This window comes from Hypomesus transpacificus, chromosome 18 (genome assembly GCF_021917145.1).
Source record: "Hypomesus transpacificus isolate Combined female chromosome 18, fHypTra1, whole genome shotgun sequence".
In the NCBI taxonomy this organism is placed as follows: Eukaryota; Metazoa; Chordata; class Actinopteri; order Osmeriformes; family Osmeridae; genus Hypomesus; species Hypomesus transpacificus.
The window spans coordinates 13,342,664-13,361,023 of record NC_061077.1 but is presented as its reverse complement, the minus strand read 5'-3'; the positions used below and the strand labels follow the sequence as shown (position 1 = coordinate 13,361,023).

The 18,360-nt window shown below is 47.7% G+C and overlaps 1 protein-coding gene and 1 long non-coding RNA gene across 2 annotated transcripts; both read right to left on the bottom strand.

The window, feature by feature from the left end:
• Positions 1-2,444: 2,444 nt before the first annotated feature.
• LOC124480896 lies at positions 2,445-4,603 on the bottom strand. The gene is made up of 3 exons (XR_006957590.1): positions 3,062-4,603; positions 2,885-2,963; positions 2,445-2,685 (listed from the first exon to the last, which is right to left on the bottom strand). It is a non-coding gene; the product is annotated as an uncharacterized LOC124480896 (long non-coding RNA).
• Positions 4,604-11,251: 6,648 nt separating this feature from the next.
• spata2 (spermatogenesis associated 2) lies at positions 11,252-17,955 on the bottom strand. Its single transcript, XM_047040485.1, has 4 exons — positions 16,982-17,955; positions 16,787-16,899; positions 14,945-15,761; positions 11,252-14,666 (listed from the first exon to the last, which is right to left on the bottom strand). Exons 3-4 carry the CDS (start codon positions 15,281-15,283, stop codon positions 13,329-13,331), a joined length of 1,677 nt encoding a protein of 558 aa, XP_046896441.1. The 5' UTR covers positions 15,284-15,761; positions 16,787-16,899; positions 16,982-17,955; the 3' UTR covers positions 11,252-13,328.
• Between the last annotated feature and the right edge of the window lie 405 nt (positions 17,956-18,360).

Here is an 18,360-nt window from a genome sequence, read left to right as displayed (position 1 = left end):
CAATGCAGTCAATGTACAAGCAGAAATCCGTAACAGACAAGCGGGACCAGGTGAGCAGGGTCTTCTTACTGTAATGGATGAAATTCAGGCTGGCTAACGTGCGGAAAAACAACATTTTAAGTACTTTATTTCAGCAGGTATAGCTGGAAGGTTAATAGCTTGTTACTTTGTAGACAAACTCACAACGGATAGTCTATTTGGTTTCCATTGCTTTAGACGTCATAAAACGAGGACTTGGGCCTACTTGCTGGACAACCTTACAATTGACAATTCACAAATAAATATGGGTAGCCTATACTGGGATCTAACTTGTTTTTACAACCCCAATGTGGCCAGGTGAGAAGTGGTGATTGCAGGCATAACATTGAATCAACTTCTTTCAAAGGGTTTTCTTTATGGATGAAATGTTGGCAACAGACAGACAAAATGAAGTGGATACTTTAGTGTTGCGTTAGATCAGTGGCTTGCACATTAACAGTAATGTTGTCACATGAATTCATGTATTTACTGATGCAGAAATTCTGCTGGCACATTGCAAATGTGCACAAAGTCCAATTAAACTAACACAGAATCAACTAAGTGACATCTTAATCACCTGCTGCATCACAGGCACTGAACAGGGTATATTACATTGTTTATGCATTTTGATGCAGTGATGATGAATACTTTTGCCTTTTTATTAGAACCATTAAATTGCAACAAGGACTGCTAAAAAAATATAATAGGTGGGTTTGGCATTCTTTTTCTAGCGCAAGCGTAAAATCTTTGCTAACTTTAAGTGACGGTTGTGGCTCCCTACCTAGATCCCAGTTGCCAGAGTTTGGAACGCTTCCAGTGTCAGAAACTGCAGCCCACTCACCTGAGTCGTTTCCCTCCCTTACTCTGTCACGCATGTCTATAAATAGCCTTCCATTCAAGCCTTTCACTGTCTGTTCGTTTCCTGACCCTGCCTCTCTGACTCCTCTTCTCAATAAAGCCAACTACTTTATCTGTCTCTTATCATTACCGTTTCCATCCACATTCAGAACTTGACTCATTTATCCAGAGATTCCTGATTCCATTCCCACAGTCTACAGTCCTGTCTTTATTGGTGATATCTTGTTGCCAGAAGACTGTATTATAGAATGAGCCGACTGTGACTCATTTTTTAAAGCTAAACAAAATGTGACTTAATGTTGTGAGTTATGGTTTAAATTCAAATGTCCACTGTAACCCTACATATGGCAGGGGTGGTGGAGGCAAAAGTGCACAGACCATTCTGTGTCGCACTGAGCAATGACAAAGTGTGGATAAGTTATTGGTTTTAAAAGAGTGCCTTGACTGTAGGATAAGCGTGTCAAGACTGCTTGATATAATGATGGTGCTGACTGTCAGTCAGTGCATAGGTCTCGGAATCTCTTAAACCTAGAATGATGCCACAGAAAAGACGAATGAAAATAATGTTTATTCTTTCAGCGGTTTCAACCTAGGTATCTTGTTATACCTTATAACCCGAATAGTGCAAGGTCAAGAAATGTTCTCTCTCTCTTTCTGTCTCTCTTGCTATCTATCTCTCGCTCTGGGTATGTCCGTCTCTTTCTCTCAGATCTTTTTTCCTTGGTCTGAGAAGTGTGTTCAAAGAGATCTCCCTGTCAGGAGAGTGTTACTCCGTGAGCTGAAGAAGGAAGTTCACCCGACAGAGGAGACCAAAGGAAGAAGCCTCCTCATTCCCCAGTCTCTCAGATGATCAAGCCGCCGCTCGTTTGTCATGCTGACACAACTAACAAGCTTCATCAGCCTTACGTCGGAACGCAACGCTGTATACCGATGCTGACGCACGTCAGACACGCCAGCATGAGGCCCGGCCATCATTTGATTCCGTATTCGGGGATGTCAAAAGGCATTGTGTCAAAATAGGCTTTTCCCAAAAAAAAATGGGAATCCAATGTATTAGTCCTCAAAGAAGGCATGACGAAATGCTAATGGACTGAATTACAACACGTTTAGGGAGAGCACACGTTTCAAAACCTACGTTTGCCTGCTCCCCAGAGTGTGTCGGAGGAGTAGAGAGGTTAGGAAAGAACGTCGATGTAAATGATAGAAACTGGGACTTGCTTGCAAACCTGGGTTCGAATGCTGCTCAGTGGCTACATGGATCTTATCAGCCTTATTTTTTTGACCGAATCTCAGCGCTGGTTAAGGCCAGGCCCCAGGCTGAAGAACCAACCTGTTCGTTGGAGGGCTGATGTGTCGAGAGACTTGCTAAAGTCTGGGGAGGAGAAAAACAGTGCATCACAGGAAAATAGATGTTTTTCTGTGCTCGAGTTGTCCCTTTTTTCTCCGATTCGCACGCGCCATCAAAACACAACACAAAGACACAATCCATCGAGCCATTTATTCTCCATTGTTGTGGGTCAGGTTTGTGAAGTTTATTCGTCTGGAGCCCGTCAATACGTACACTCCAATCTAGATGTATACTGTACTTTTCATTACAGGCCACAGACGCACAATATGACACCCCCCTACTCCTCCTCCACTGCTCTCTCTCAGTGCTCGCACAAAACAGACCACATGTGGTGCAGATAGTTGCACCCTACGGTGACAAGTGATTGCAGCTCACTTGCTTCCTCGATCTCCATTGGATGACGATAGCACCCACCCAACGGCTTTGGGGGGTTGAAAGCACATGGCTTCACAGCATGGTTCCTAAGATCCCAGAGAAGTCAAAGTATTTGATGAATGTTTAACCCTAACATTCTACAAACTGTACCAAAAAAGAGGAAATAATAGCTTGAACATGCTTTGGTCATCGTTCTTAGTAGAATGAAATGCTATCCTCATAGATTGCTTTGGATTAAGGATATGTTTGTGAATGAGTATGTGTGGACTCCGGCGTCTCGTTTACCTTCTGCGCACACTAATGGCATCCCTGCGCACACTGATGGGACCCCTTCCTCCTTCATAGGAAAGGAGAATAAGAAGATCTGAAAAAGAAACAACTGTATAAAAGATATATCCACCGCCTGCAGACCTGCTCTGGTCTCTACTCAAACACACACCCACCCACACACACAAAACGCACCCTGTGGCGTTGCTCTGGCAGTCCCCTTGCTCTGGCGAGTCCCCTTGCCGACAGGAAAGCCTTCAAGTGGGGTTGCTGGGGGAATGAGATAACTTGCTGCATAACGTTAGCAGGGTGATGATAACCAGAGTGACCAGTACACCAGTACATCTGTATAGAGGGGTGGGGGGGATACGCTAGAAGGCAGATACTTACACAACCAGACAACAGATATAGCATGTCTTCTTTGAACAGCATTCAACATCCATGAGGGCAGAGTGTCACACACACGGATCCACAACCGCCGACCTGTCCTGTTCAATCATTGTGTCAACATGGTGAGTACACCAACAGGTCTCACGCGCGTTGGCGTGTGACACAGTTCACACGCCAACGAAACGCAGGCTCAAACAAGGAAAGGGTCAAGAGAGTTGGCGTGCGGAGACAGACACCTTCGAGGTCGTCATGTTCGCGGCATATTCCATGTCGTGGAAAGAGCTGTGCATTGAGAGGAGGAGCAGCCTTTCCTAATGACATTCCGTTCATTTTGTCCTATTGCTGTGCTAAGGGTTTCTTTGTTCTACCAACTTTGATACAATTGCCTTACTTGTACCCTTTACAAATGATTTCCTTTTCTGCTTTAATAACAACATTTTACAACTTTTATATGTGTTCCACAAACAATTACAACATCTTTTTTTCATGAATATCTGCAACAATGCAGGTTTATGAGAGTCATTGTGCATGCACCTGCAGTAGGAATTGACTGATTTGTAGCAATGTATTCTGACTGTCAGAGAAAGAGGAGAATGCTGATTGGCATTGAACCAAAGAACTGGAAATCAATTGCTGAATAAACCATTGAGGAAAAATGTGGAGAGGATAATGAGGAGGATAATGAACGGTGAAAGTGCTGACCAAGCTAGCTGTTTATCAAATGACCTGACATCAACCAAACGTTTTCACAGAGAGAGTACTGTGACAGAAGCAGAGAACCAACCAGGATATGGAAACTGATATGGCAACAAAGGGGTTCTCCGGTCAATAGACCATTGCTCGCTATAGACTTAACATAGTCTAGCGCAAGTCGCACTGCAAAGACCCCTAAACTGGGGAAGAATAAGGAGGAAGAAAATCTACTTGTTGACCATTATTCCATTCAGCTTGTTTTTGATATCTTGTTGGCATTTATTATACATGTCACAGGCGTATTTGATGAAATATTCAGCTATTGTTGGCATAAAACATATACATGATCATCAAGGCATTTCTTGATCTGGAAACTGAGTTCTAGATAGTTGATCGGCCAACAAGTATGCTTTCATCCAATGCGCTGTAGGGGAAGGTCTCACCGACAATGGCTCCGCACTCTCCATTCAGTTTTCTTTTGTTTTTTACTGTTTATATTGTTTGGTTCTTTATACACAATGCGCTCATACAGTATGATCAACTAACAATGTACTCCCCATTCCTACACTCTGTAAATTATTTTTAGTTTTTCAACTTATTTAAAGTGCTGTATGTTGATTTTTTCTTTATATTATGCCAGTAGATGTTGCATGCCAGGTCACAAGGTTTTCACTGTCCTGATGTCGCCATGTTATTTGGAGGATGGTGACAAATAAAGCACTTTGACTTTGACAGCTCGACTTTTTTTCCCCCTTCTTTTCAGAATGTGTACAATCATGCTGTTGTGACGGCAAAATAATGTCGTTACATTCATGAAGTGTGTGTGTGGGTGTTGCTGTCAAGGGCTGTTTGAACTCTGGCAAAACACAAGGGTTCAGAGTCAAGCTCTCCCTCTAATACTCAACTACCCAGCAAGAAGAACCACTCGTGCACTCCAAGCACTCTACACAACCTCTCACTCACGCGCACACACACATACACACGTCCTTGAAGCACTACTACAGAAGGCAGACTCCCACTCACATCTGCCACCTTAGAATGGGACTCCACCTGAGTGTGTGTGTGTGTGTGTGGCGTCTGAATCATCAAGGTGAGGCAGAGTAGGAGCCAAATCTTCCAGCTCCATCTACCTCTCCATGCCTCTGCTCTCATCTTCCAACACCGTTTACCACCACGGGTTTACATCTGGGTTCAGATTTCTGTAGGTCTTGCAAAGATAAATCCAGTCACCAATAAATAAATACACACACACACAAAAACGAACAAAACACAAAAAAACACACACTGAGAACGACAATGGGGTTCATTCAGTTGGGGTGGAAAAAAGCGGGAAAAACACGGAGGTTAAACAGGAGAGTCGGGCCTCGGCGCATTTTAATTTGTTTGTTTGTCCCAATATCGGTCTGAGCAGCCTAATGAAACGTAATTACTTTTGACTTCACTCTCGGCTTCGCTCCCCAACACATAGCATGGCGCTGCCGATGCTGACTGTGCAGGCTCTGCTAAAAGGGTCAAAGCTGTGGGGTGTGTCATTATCTCGCTGTCCTCCTTCAGCCTGGGGGAGGATGCCGAACCGTTCATCTGTCCAGTCTTGACATCCCCTAGGTGTGTGTGTGTGTGGGGGGGGGGGCTGCAGAATATTTGTCAGCCCACATTCTCAAACACACAAACACACACCCACCTCTGACGGTGTAGGTCTTCCTCCTCCTCACCGTCTCCATGGCGCCCCCTGATGGACGTGTTCCTGGAGCTGAGCCTGCAGCAAGTGTTCACGGGATGTTGCGGTCCCTGGTACCTTATAAGGGAAGCTTCCAGACACTCAGGCCAGAACAGAGCACGTTTGTTTGGCATGCCATGTGTTGGTTCAAGACAAAACTGATCTGGAGAGATTTCGCTCAAGAGTCCGGATCCAAAATCAACCGCCAGCAACATGACGACGCCAAGACAATCCTGATGATCTGACAGGACGGTCCAAATCGATCCTAAAATCCTAATCTATTTCCTATGATATACTGTGTGTATGCTTGGACGTTTTCTGGAATGGACAAGAAGCATCAACTATCTGGACTCACCTGACACTTGAGGTTTCCTCTGACAGCATCTGTTCCAACTCAGCAGTTCCAGTCTGGGAGACGATAAACTTACAGCTCCCTCGGCATCACAGCCGAACGTGCTGAGACAAGACATGCCAAGGCTTGCCACTATTGTTTTCACAGAAATTGTCAGTGGCATCAAGTATTAATAAAGACGAGCTTATAAAACCCTCTCCTCATCTCCCAGGTTCCAAACGTATCTATGTGGCTTTTCTCGGATCTAAATTTAGCGAATGGAGTTCTTCCTTTCATCTTGGCCTATATTTAGATGAGCGCGCCGTGGCTTTTATCCCAACCTAAAAATATGCGGGCTTTCACCCGGGGACTGGGGTTTTTTGAGGGGAGCCGTGTACACGTGACAGAGAAACTATCTTGAAAAGGAGAGCGCAGAGATTCACACTAGCTGAGCAACAGCACACTGTATGAAGTGGCATGCAGAGGGAAACGTAGGCTACCCCGCTGACGAACTTTCCTAATGAGATGTAGCGTGACAGCCAACCCAGCTAAAACAGTTAGCAGTAACAGTTGCGTTGCCCTTACGTTGCGCAACGTCATTCGAAGGCGCCAGTCCGTAACTGCGACGTTAATTGAGCAACCTTTCTCATTTCTATTTCTTATATTGGGGCGGTTCATATGCAGACCTCATTTGCCCAAAATGCTACTTGTTCTTGAATAATAGGCTACATGGTAGCCAACTTTAGGAGGACTGTTTGTGTGATGTGTAGCCTAACTCAAGCTAATCTTAAACGAGGCAGCATTACCATGTAACATTCAGTCGTTTTATTTCAAACAAGTGAATTAAGTGAATCATTTTATTTCAAAAAGTGAATTAAAATCTTCTGCCAGTCCCCGCTACTGGTCCTGTCTGTTGGCCCTGAGAATGAAGCACAACATGAGTTAGTGTCCTATCAACATAATTGCACGTGTGAAAGGGGCTATACAACTCATAAAAAAATCACATCTAGAATAATATACATCATCAAAAAAAGATTATGGGATTCTAGTTTTTTGTCACATAGCCATGTGAAAGGTTGGATATGGAAGCTGCAATCATGATTCATTCACCTGGCTTGTTCTGAATGGGCTGCCGGGGCGTGTTTGAGTGTCTCCACTATGAGGAGGTCCACAGTCAACAGCGTCTGCAATTACGGTGCGTTCACACTGCAGCGGGGCGGGCAGAGCGGGGCGGCGGCTTCCACTTCATTTTCAATGAAACCAGGCGTTGACGCCCGCGTAGGGCATTGTGGAAAGGCGAGCGGGGCGGCAAAAGTTGGATTTCTCTCAACTTTATGTAAATGAGGAGCGTGAAAACGCCAGCGATGGCCAATCGGGTTGGTTTCTTGTTTCTTGTAACGTAGCAACTGTTGGTCATGGTAAACATTTCTAGGTTTGACAATTTCAAGATGGAAGAGCAACTCATCGTATGTGTGTCTTCATACCCAGTATTGTATGATACGTCTATGTTCGATTACAGAGACATAAACAAAAAAAAAGGATGCCTGGCGCAGGGTTGCTGAGGTTGTCGGCGTCCCTGGTGTGTTGTATTTTGTGCTTTAATTCAGTTTCTTCACATTATGTAACTTTCTTCTGTGCTAGCTGTATAGTCTAGCTAGCTCAACCGGGACACGATTGACATTCAACGCTGAAATGCTGGCTGGCAGCCACTCGCTATCCATACAGTGATTGTGTAGTGGCAAGTCATAATCTAGCGATTGATTTGCAGAGATTTCGAGTAATATAATAAAAGGTTACACATGTCAACGTTTATGTCTGATGCTTCTTTTTTACCGTTAGAAGTCATGAACTTATTGTCAGCACCAATTTGAACGTTGAACGCTGCGTGTAAGCCATAGTTCATGGCATCTCCAAACACTTACCACTCTCTTTCAGAACTCCAGCACCTTAAGGCGCTCCTCAAGGTCTTGGAGTTCAGCCTGTGTTTAGGCCACCTGTAGGTCCATCACTGGCACCTCTTCAGTGTGTCTGCCCTGTGGTCGCCTGAACAGGAGAGCCTCTCGCTGGTTCTCTTCCAATGTCTTCATCTTCCGGAGCATAACCTGTTATGTGTCTGTAATTAAGGACCAGTAAAACAAGTTTACAAGAGTTCGCATGATTGGCATACACTGTGGTTCTTGTAGATTAGCTGTAACATGGATGTAAATAACAAATGTTATGTAATGGGGTATACAAAGCATTAGTGCGACAACATTTGTTGTTTTAACACTTATGTTTCCCCCCACGATCAGAACAACTTAGGTATGGCTTACAATGAGTTGGAAATGGTTTGAGTATTATTTTGAGTGTCTTATATTTGCACTTGCCTGGCTTCCAGCTGTTTTCCTGGGCCCCCAATGGGTCCTCCTCCACCAGACCAGAGTGGACACCTAGGGGTATGGCATCTGGTGATGCAATTGTTTTAAGTCATGCTTTTGCATCGAAGCATAGCCTTTAGGGTTGCCATGGCTCATACAATTATTGTAACTGTTATAAACGGTCATTCGTCACTTTACCATAATTTCCCAGGGACACAGTGCTAGGCCGTGTGACGGTGGAAGGATCATCTGTACAGAAATGAAAGTGGAATGTAGTGTTTGTACATTGTATTAGCATATTGATATTGATATTAAAATGAATAAACTTAATCCGACAACAGATGTCATGTACAACTTACATTTACATTTAGTTATTTAGCAGACGCTCTTATCCAGAGCGACTTACAATAAGTACAGGGACATTCCCCCCGAGGCAAGTAGGGTGAAGTGCCTTGCCCAAGGACACAACGTCATTTGGCACGGCGGGGAATCATCCGATAACCTTCTGATTACTAGCCTGACTCCCTCACCGCTCAGCCATCTGACTCCCACAACTCAGAATGAGTGACATGATACTTATAGATTTAAAGTATACTTACCCCATTTTCTTTAAAGGTCCAGCATTGGGCTACAATCCCAACCAGTCCTTAAGAGAAGTCAAGCGCTTTTACAGTAAATTGTTGTTGCATCGGTGTAAACAGTATTCCTCCAAAAATGTAGCATACTTTGCAACAGATAGCAATCTCTTCTCAGCTAGTTGTCTCGCTCATTAGCATCTGGCTCGTGATTCTCTGTGATAGTTAACGTTGACTAATGCTATGATTTATTACTATGGCACAATGTGCGCTCCTAAAAAATAACCAGGATGCCTCGGCTACTATCTGAATGGCCCTCGTACTGTAAAGACAAATACATCTCATGCTGTCTTTAAGGTCCTTGCTGCAATCATTTGTCACCGTACGTTTTTGGTTTAGGATGTCCTAAATTCCCAATGCAGGTTTGTATTGCAGAGAAACGCTAAGCTACATGCTCATAAGTATGTGGACACGCCCCTTCAAATTAGTGCTGAAACGCTTTAAAACCAGCATAGTTAAAATCGTCTGCCTGAACTGCCTCTAGTCTAGAAACTACGCACAACAACTTAATTGTTCGAAAGTTCATGAAAGGGGTTTTCAGGGCCTTCGGTCCCCATGTGCAATGCCAAGTGTTGGCTGGATTGATGTAAAATCCCCCACCGGACTGCAGAGGTTAAAACATGTTCCCTGGAGTGCTCACGTATGGCCACTTGGCTCTCTGACCGGCTCATCTGGGTTTGACGGATGTCTGCCCGGAGACGGTTCCTGTAGGCTACTTCCGACACACATCTACATGTAAGTGCATGCAACTGAAAAACACTTGCACATAAGCATGTCAACACTTTTGTTTGTAATATGCAACAGATGCATGTATGAATTTGTGAGTGTTCAATAATGTGTATGTGTAAACCTTCTCATGTATGTGTATTAGACAGTAGTATGTACTGTATGCAGCATGTGAGTGTTTCTCTAATACAGCATGTGATTCTTTCCGGTGTGAGGGCTCCACCTGCTGGTAAGACAGGAACAATACACCACGAGCAGCGATATGGTCAACCAAACTCTGATATTACAATACATAACCGACAAAATCAACAAACAGTAGGAGCAAGAAAGGAGTAAATAAGGATTTATTTTTTTCAGAATTTTATTCTTGAAATTATTTAGAAAAAAAATCTCATTTATTCATGTACGTTTATATATTCTTTTAGTTTTTCCACCTACTAACAATTTTGGCTATTTCCACTTCTCCTTCCCCTACCTCCTGTATTCCTGTGAACTGATATTGGGGGGGGGGGGGGGGGGGGGGGGGGAGGAGGGGCGGATCCTGGTCCTCTCTAACCAAACGCTGTGCAGTGCTCCACAGTGCCAACAGTTGGAGGCGGGGCCTGAGCGAGAGAGGGAGAGAGAGGGAGAGAGATACAGAGAAGGAAGGGGTGCAGGTGTGAGACCGTCGAGGTACGGAGAGCAGATGAGGGGGGGGGGGGGGGGGGAGTGGGCCTATAGAGCATGCAGCCTGGGGGGGTGGGGGGAGCTGAGGGAGATATACAAATACAAAAACACCAGCACCACTTCAATGGAATGGAAGGAGCGCAAGCGTTCATCCTCTGGCGCACGTGCAAAGCCCCACTGGACGGAAGTCTCGGGTGGATGGGGGGGGGGGGGGGCGATAAACAAAACCAATGTTAAAATGGGCTCGGTGCATTCAAGGCCGAGAAGTAGAAAACGCTGCCAGTGTCCGATTCGTTGGTGAACGTCCCCTTGAATGAACCCTTCTCGGGACGGCTCGCGTCCGACATGTTGATTAGACGGATGGAACGAGGGGCCGGCAAGGGTCGGCCCGCTTTGTTTACGGCGCCCGGCGCTGGTCAGCCGTTCTGCGACCTGGTGACACCCAACCACCCTCGGCAGTCACAGAATTGCAACTATAGCCCTTAGTCTTTAACACGACTCTGCCCACGGGAGGTCACATGGTGATAGTAACGCATAGATGTGTGTGTGTGTGTGTCTGTGTCCGTGTAGCAAGGTCCTTCGCCAGATAGAAAGAGGATCTCAGTAAGTCGTCCAGCGATTTTCCGTTCACTACAATCATTAGACTACAGCTACAAAACAGAAAGCCAAGCTTGCCTTCTGGTGGTGATTGTGTTTAAAAAAAACAAAAAAAAAACAGGAGAACAATGCGAGGGTCAGATGAAGCCCCCCGGTTGAGGAGCTTCCGTTCTGCCTACATCCCGGGGATTCGGAATACAATATGTCCAGCAACTCGTAAAAAGGCCAGTCATTCAACAATGAAGACGCACTCAAAAGTGTAAGCCTTCAATAACGGCCCTGTTTGATCTATTTTATGTGTTCTTCAGTTAGCGATTTGAGGCGAGAGAGAGAGACAGGCTCAACATTTTCACTTTGCTCAACCTCTTAAAAAAAAAAAAAAAAGAAGCGGTAGAAATGATTGTAATCCCTTTTTTTCTATTTTCTGTCGCCGGCCCAGACTGAGGGGAGAGAGCTGACCACTAGAAAGGAAAAAAAAACATCAAAACAGCTATGCAACACAACACAGCCAACGCCAGAGATGACCACCACACCAAGCGGATGAGGTCACAGCACGACTCCCTACGACACTGCCGGACAGACGCGAGTCTCGGTCGGGTCACTCCAATACTGCACTCCCGGCTACACTATAGGGTCTAATCGAGTTCCTGGCGGCAATGCCCCCCACGACACGCGTGCTTGACGCAAAGCCCTGAAGCTAAGTCACACGGTCCGTTGACAAAAGGCTCAAATGACAATTAAGAGCAAAGGGGTGACGGCAATCTACCAGAGTTCTCTATGGCAGGTCAACACAGTTGTGCTAAGTTCATAAGGCATTTTGTTACAGTGCTGTTTTCGGTAAGCTAAGGGAAACTAGAAGCTATTAGAACGAGACAGGGAATCTAGGGCGGTTTTAAACTGGGAGGCGGAGCTTCGGTTGAATTTCCAACATAACCATTTGAGGTAGACAGGTCAACTGTGTCAGGTCATAAATGCTGTCTGAATGCTGGATTCTAGGTCGTAGTAAACACATTGTCTGTGAAATGAATATGCTGCCAAACATTGGGATATGTTCCAGACAGCATGATTGCTGAGTTTAACTTGTCTTCAGATGAAGGGGTGGGGTGGGGGAGAAATTATTTTTGAATATAAAGACTGCTGATGTCGAATGAGTAGCTGAAACAGCTACAAGATTATTATTTCCATAACAATACATGTCATAAAGTTCCTGGGAAATTGTTATTTTTTTTGTAACTAAGTTAGCTGGTTGACTCAAAACCCTTCTCTTGAAACAAGCAGCGATGACGTAGCATGGCTCTAGAATGATCCGACACCGAGTGGCTGTTCCGTTAACACCTCAACACCACTGACGAAGGTTTTCACCCTCTGTCAGTTTGGAGAAGTGAGAACAAAGGAGAGAGGGGTGGAAACCAATCAAACGAAAAGTTATTTTACCAGCGAGTCAATAAAACACCACACTATCTCCACAGGCAATATTTCAACAGCAGCATGTAAACCTCAGCCAGACGCCATCATGAACATTAGAGGGTACATTTACAAGGCATTCTCATTGAAATAGAATTGATGGCATCTGACAATTGTCTCTTACCCTTTCAAGTCACCCCATGCCATTTCAACAGATACACTTTATAACCCCATATTCACCCCCTCCCCATTTCTAACAGTCTCACATTGTTCTTGAGATTTAAAGATACGATTAAAAAATATATATATATATACTATTGAATTCCAGTGTAAGGTTACTGTTATGTTCGTTTTGTTTCCCCCCACGGTGATCATTTTTCAAGTTTTAAAAACGTCCTCCATTTGAACACAACGCAAGTCCACGAGTCTTGGCCACACTAGATTCACCACAGAAGCCAAAGGCAGAGTCTGTGTGTGTGAGTGTGTGTGTGTTCGGACGGCCTTCATTTGGGCGTGCAGCTCTCTCTCTTTCTTCTTTTCACACCCCCCCTTTCGTTTTTTCTGAAGGAGGACAAGATTGGAGGGGTTGGGAAGCACTACAACATCACTTGACTACTTAAGAGCGCATGGCAGCGATGGTGATGGGAGAGGCCAGAAGTCGTACAGAGCGTTGAGATGACATGGTTCTCTGGGACAGGGGCGCGTCCCAGGGCCTGGCATCAGATAATAACACAGAGAATGTACAAAGTTCAAGGGGGCGGATAGACCGGGGGAGAGAGAGAGAGAGAGAAGGAACGAGAGAGAGAGAAAGATCGAGCGAGAAAGCAAAAAGGGCGAGCTCCGAAGAGTTCTTCGGAAACGGAGAGAGAGCGAGGCAGAGAGAGAGACACGGATAAGACGAAGAGGGAGGGGGGGAGGCGGGGTCTGGACTCCCTGTGCACTTGGCTTATCGGTAGACCAGGTGTGATATGGTGCCAGACTTGAAGTTGAGCTGATGGTTGGGCACGAAACTGTGCTGCGGATTCTTCCGGGTGCACACGTCCTTGGCGTACAGGACCATGCAGGTGTCGCACGACACCTTGGAGCAGGTGACGCACGTGTGCGAGGCGCCGGGCTTGTTGCAGAAGCCGCAGCGCGAGCCGCCCGGGACGGCGCCGCTGGCCCCCCCCATGGGCGCCGCCATGGCGACCGACTTGCTGGGGAACAGCTTGGTGACCATGAGAGGCTTCTCCGCCATCTGGGGGTGGGGGTGGGTGAGGGAGTGGGTGAGGGTGAGGGGGTGGGAGTGAGCGTTGGAGTACACCGACAGCTTCTCCTTGACGGGGATGTAGCCGTCCAGGGGCCGCGGGGACTTGGGGGGGTAGTCCTGCAGGCCGCAGCAGGGGGAGGGGTCCACGTCGTGGCAGGCGGGGCAGAGGATCATGTCACACCTCTGGCACGACGCCAGGCTGGAGCAGCCCAGCCCACAGCCCTGGCACTTCACCCCGCCGCCGCCGCCTCCGCCGTGGGCCTTCAGCACCCAGCCGTCCCTGGCGTCCCGGGAGGAGGGGCGGGAGGGGGTCTGCCGGCCCCCCGGGCCCGCGCCGCCCCTCTCCGTGTAGAGGTCGATCTCGTCCAACGAGGACAGGTGGTAGGAGGAGTACGGGTCGGCCGATGGCGGGGACTGGATGGGGAAGAAGTCGGCCACGGGGCTGTAGGCGGGCGGGGCGGCCACGGAGAAGAGCGAGGCGGCCGTGCCGGGCCGGAGGATCTCGTCCTTCAGGTCCTCCTCGGCATCCACGAACAGCGGCTCCTTCCTCAGGCTGAGCGAGGCCTTGAGCACGGGCTTGTTGGCCGCCGCGTGCCAGTGGCCCGCGCCGTCCGTCACGTCCACCGACTTGGACGGCCGACCCCCTCGCCTCAGGTGGTGGGGCGGGTGGGCGCGCTCGGCGTCGGCCGGCCGCACCGACAGCCGGGCCACGTCGGCCCCCAGGCTGTCCCGCCGGCGGAGCGCCTCGGCGCAGCCCGCCGCGTCGTCCCGGCAGCCCCTCCTCAGCTCCAGGGCCTCCAGCTCGTTGGCGGTGCCCCGGGCCAGAGCCACCACCTCCCCCAGCAGGCGACACTCGGCCTGGGCCAGGAAGAGCTCAAAGGCCAGCTGGCGGAGGTGGGCCGGCCCGCCCGGGTGCTCACGCGCGTGGTACTGCAGCTCGTGGTCGCGGGAGTAGCCCATGGAGCGCAGGAGGGCGCGGAGGTCGGCATCGCACACGGCCGACTGGAGGTGGTACACGTACGGGCCGGTGAAGGTCTGCAACACCAGATAGGAAACCTTCAGGTCAGGTGAGGGATTACACCAAGCAAGAACGCCATGCCGAATACGCTACTTTATTTTTGTAGTAAAAAAAAATTAAAGACAAAAATTTTTTATAACAAAATAATTATGTCAAAAAAGGAAACTCATATCACGGCACAAAAACGGGAAGCTCAGCTTTGAGAGCGACCCAACAGGTTTTGCCTCGCGCAGCGGAAACCGAGCCTTTCGCGCGAGCTCCGCCGGTCTCGCCGGGCCTGCGGAGGAGAGCCTACCTTGATGCAGCGGAACTCCTTCTTCCAGGGGAACAGCAGCAGGTTGGTGCAGAGGGTCTCCAGGGTGTGAAAGGCTCTCTCCAGGCCCCGCAGACTGCCTCCCCTCTGGCAGCGCAGGGCCTTGTCCACCACCTCGTAGAAGCGCACCATCCGGAAGCGCTGCCCCGGGTCTGGCTGGTAGGCCCCCAGCAGGGCCGTGGCCGTGGAGAGGAGGGCCTCGCCGTCCCCCTGCCTGGCGCCCTCTGGGGCGCCCCCGCCCCTGCCTCCTCCGTCCTCCAGGCGCCTCTCCAGGGACGCCACGTATCTCCTGAACAGGTCCTCTCGCAGCTTGGCATCCATTTGGCGGCAGTTGACAAAGTCAGCCGTGAGACCGCCCTCGCGCTTTTGCTCGCATGCCCCAAACCAGGAACGCCTCTCTCACGCAGCCCTCCCTGTCGCCATCTCGGGCCACACACAGACGCACACACACAATCCGCTGACGACTGGAGGCGGGTCAAGGCACAGGGACAGGCCTCGGGGCCCAATCAGAGAGCAGCCACCATGCTCTGGATGACACAGGACCCAATTGAAGCGCCTCCTGTTTTAAAAGGGGTGGCTGGGGGTTATGGGCATCTTGGCTCAGTTTCACTGTGACCAGACGCTTGTGTTCCTACTTCAGCGTGGTCAAGAGGCTCCTCAAGGCGCGGGCCCTCGAGAGTTGTCAGGGCATCCACCCGATGTCCTCCTTGCTCAATTGCGCGAGTCTGTTGAGTGTTTAAGGTCACTGAGCAGGCAGGGGCAACGCCACAGCAGTGTGCATTTCCATCGCTAGGACAAGCTGCAATGACAAGAAGACGACATGAACACAGAGAACGTGCAGAGCCGAGCAGTGTGCAAAAGCGATTCTGGCACAAGACACCCATGAGGACGCCTCATCACTGAATCTATATTCATTCCACCAGCGCCGAAAAAGGGAGATGTTTAGTGAGATAGATGGAGACAGACACTCACTCCCACTCATACCAACAACGTACAGTGTGTGGGTTGGATAGGGGACATGCATTCGTTTTCTTTCCTGCTTTGCGCTGCAGAATCGCATTGTCCATCTTGCATCTACATCATCTATCTACCCGTATATAACACGGCACAGAATTCCCACTTGATTTACGTCAACCGAGACGTTTAATTATGCAGAGCGAGCTAATCTAGACATTCTCTTTACAGCATTTTCCAGCACGATCTTCACCTAGCTTTTGACATTCAACGTTGCGTTGGCTTGCTACCTGTGAACGGTACCATAAGCACCCAAGACAGTTACTCTATGCCGAATGATACTTAGCAGAGGCTGAAGTAACATTTATATTAAATGGTATACTGTGCATGGGTTGGTTTAAGTGTAGTTAGCTACACTAGCTTGCTACATCATCACTAGGATGGCATCCAGCGTTCTGCTGCGCATCATCAATGAACTAGTAACGATTGCCATGTACCTACATCACTGGTTAGACAGTCTTGCTGTGACAGACACTTCAAACAAATATATATCGTAAATAGTTGGGCATTGTATTCTCTAAGCAATTCGACAGTGTTAGCATAGTGTAAGCATATGTAGCTTGCTAGCTAGCCATCTGGGCTGTCACTGGCATGGGCCCCCCACTCCAGCCCAGGGCAGTGAACGCCCATTTCCCTCCGCGTAGCAGCAGCAGCAGCACGGATAAATTCATCGGCGCCTCCTAGTCCTGCATCCATCATCTCCAAATGTGCTCATGCGGGCAAGTGAAAAATCCCCCTTTCGGAACTACGTTCCGTTTTCCTAATTCCACCCTAGATTTGGTCACAGACGCAACGACCATCACGTCTTACCTTTCCTGCTATGGAGCCTGCTAGCTGGTGGTTGGTGCTCGTTCAGCCTTGGTTGGCTCCTCCAGTGAGTACTGCTGGAAATTCCCGTCACCGAAATGCGCATGCGGAATACTCTGAAAGCAGCGGTACGACGGCTTATGAAATGTAACTTAAATCATAAGCTTTTCCTGTTTTATGTTTGGTTGATGACCATACCTCGGACCGCCAAAAGCCTCTAAATGATCCACAGTTTTATCATCTCTATCGGCACCTGTTTTCCTTGACTGGTAGTTCATAGACGTAGTCTCAGTTTTACGGTCAGTCAATGCTTCCTGCGTTTTTCCTGTTCTGGTGCAAGTGAAATGTTGCCAGGTTCGATAAAATCCCGCATTATAATAATTTTCTTTAAGTTATTTAAGGCACTGGTGCATTACCACAGCCCACGGATGGATGAGAAACGTAAGAGGCCCCCACATTAGTGACGACACGGGGTGGTGTTACGCAGTACTCGCAGACCCCACAGGTGTACCTGTGGTTCACTTGGGTCGTGTGGGAAAGCATCCCCTGTGAAGTGTCGTCATAATGAATTAGAGAAACAGAACAGCAGCCACAATTTCTGTGAGAATAAAGGAATACATAGGAGAAGCAGGAGCAAACAATTGCCTCAAAAAGTCTGTTTCAGTTCAGCTCAGAGCTATAGGATGAGAATGAGGGAGATCTGGTAACCCAAAAACACATCACAAGAAAGCTTGTATGCGACATTCTGCGACACCTCCAAATCCGTCCAGACTTGAGGGTTATCAGTGTGACTGTGGATACTGTGGCTGTTTCAGACACGGCCTGTCTCAACTGAAGATGGATGCTGGTGACCAGGTTTGATGACCAGAGAGGTTGTGGGAAACAGTTGATGGGACCAAACACGACCTCACCTCTCCAATGACCATGACCTTCTCTACACATTCTGCTATGATGGATTTTATGTGGACAAGCTACAACAAAAGAGTACTAATATTGCCTTTGCTGTGTCATGAAGAAGAGATTGTAGATGCCCTCCGAGGTGGAGTGTCCAGTGTCACACTTGGCATCCTCGTTCAGACGGCGCTGGAACAAATGCACAGTTCACCTCAACAGTTCTGCTCTGTACACACACAAGGAGTTTGATGGTCCATTAAAACATAGACATTTGCATTTCCAAAGATGAGCATCATGTGCTGGAGATTTAGTTTGATGAAAGTGATACTTATGCATGAAGTATATTGGATGTCACAGACTTCCTCTGAACAAAGGTCTAGTGAGGCCTTATGTTTTTCAAATTGTGGGTTGTAAATAAGCTTTAATAGCTGAAAAGGCATTAATTACCGTGGTTAATAAAATGGTAATAACAATAATATATTTTTTAAGAAATGCCTGAAACAAGTACAAAGCCGTTCAGTAATGTGTCAATCTTTTTTTTTTCCTTTTTTTTTTTTCAAATACGAGTCACTACATAGAAATATAAGTAAGAACATCTTTCGAATGGTAGCCTGTGCTGATGACTGTCAACGCGTTGTCTGTAGTCCGTTATTGCAGATACACCTGCAGTAGCACACTAAAAG

Coding starts and splice junctions, on each gene's coding strand:
- spata2 (XM_047040485.1), bottom strand. CDS start 15,283: ATGGATGCCAAGCTGCGAGAGGACCTGTTCAGGAGATACGTGGCGTCC. Junction 14,667..14,944: donor AGGAGTTCCGCTGCATCAAG/GTAGGCTCTCCT, acceptor CTGGTGTTGCAG/ACCTTCACCGGCCCGTACGT.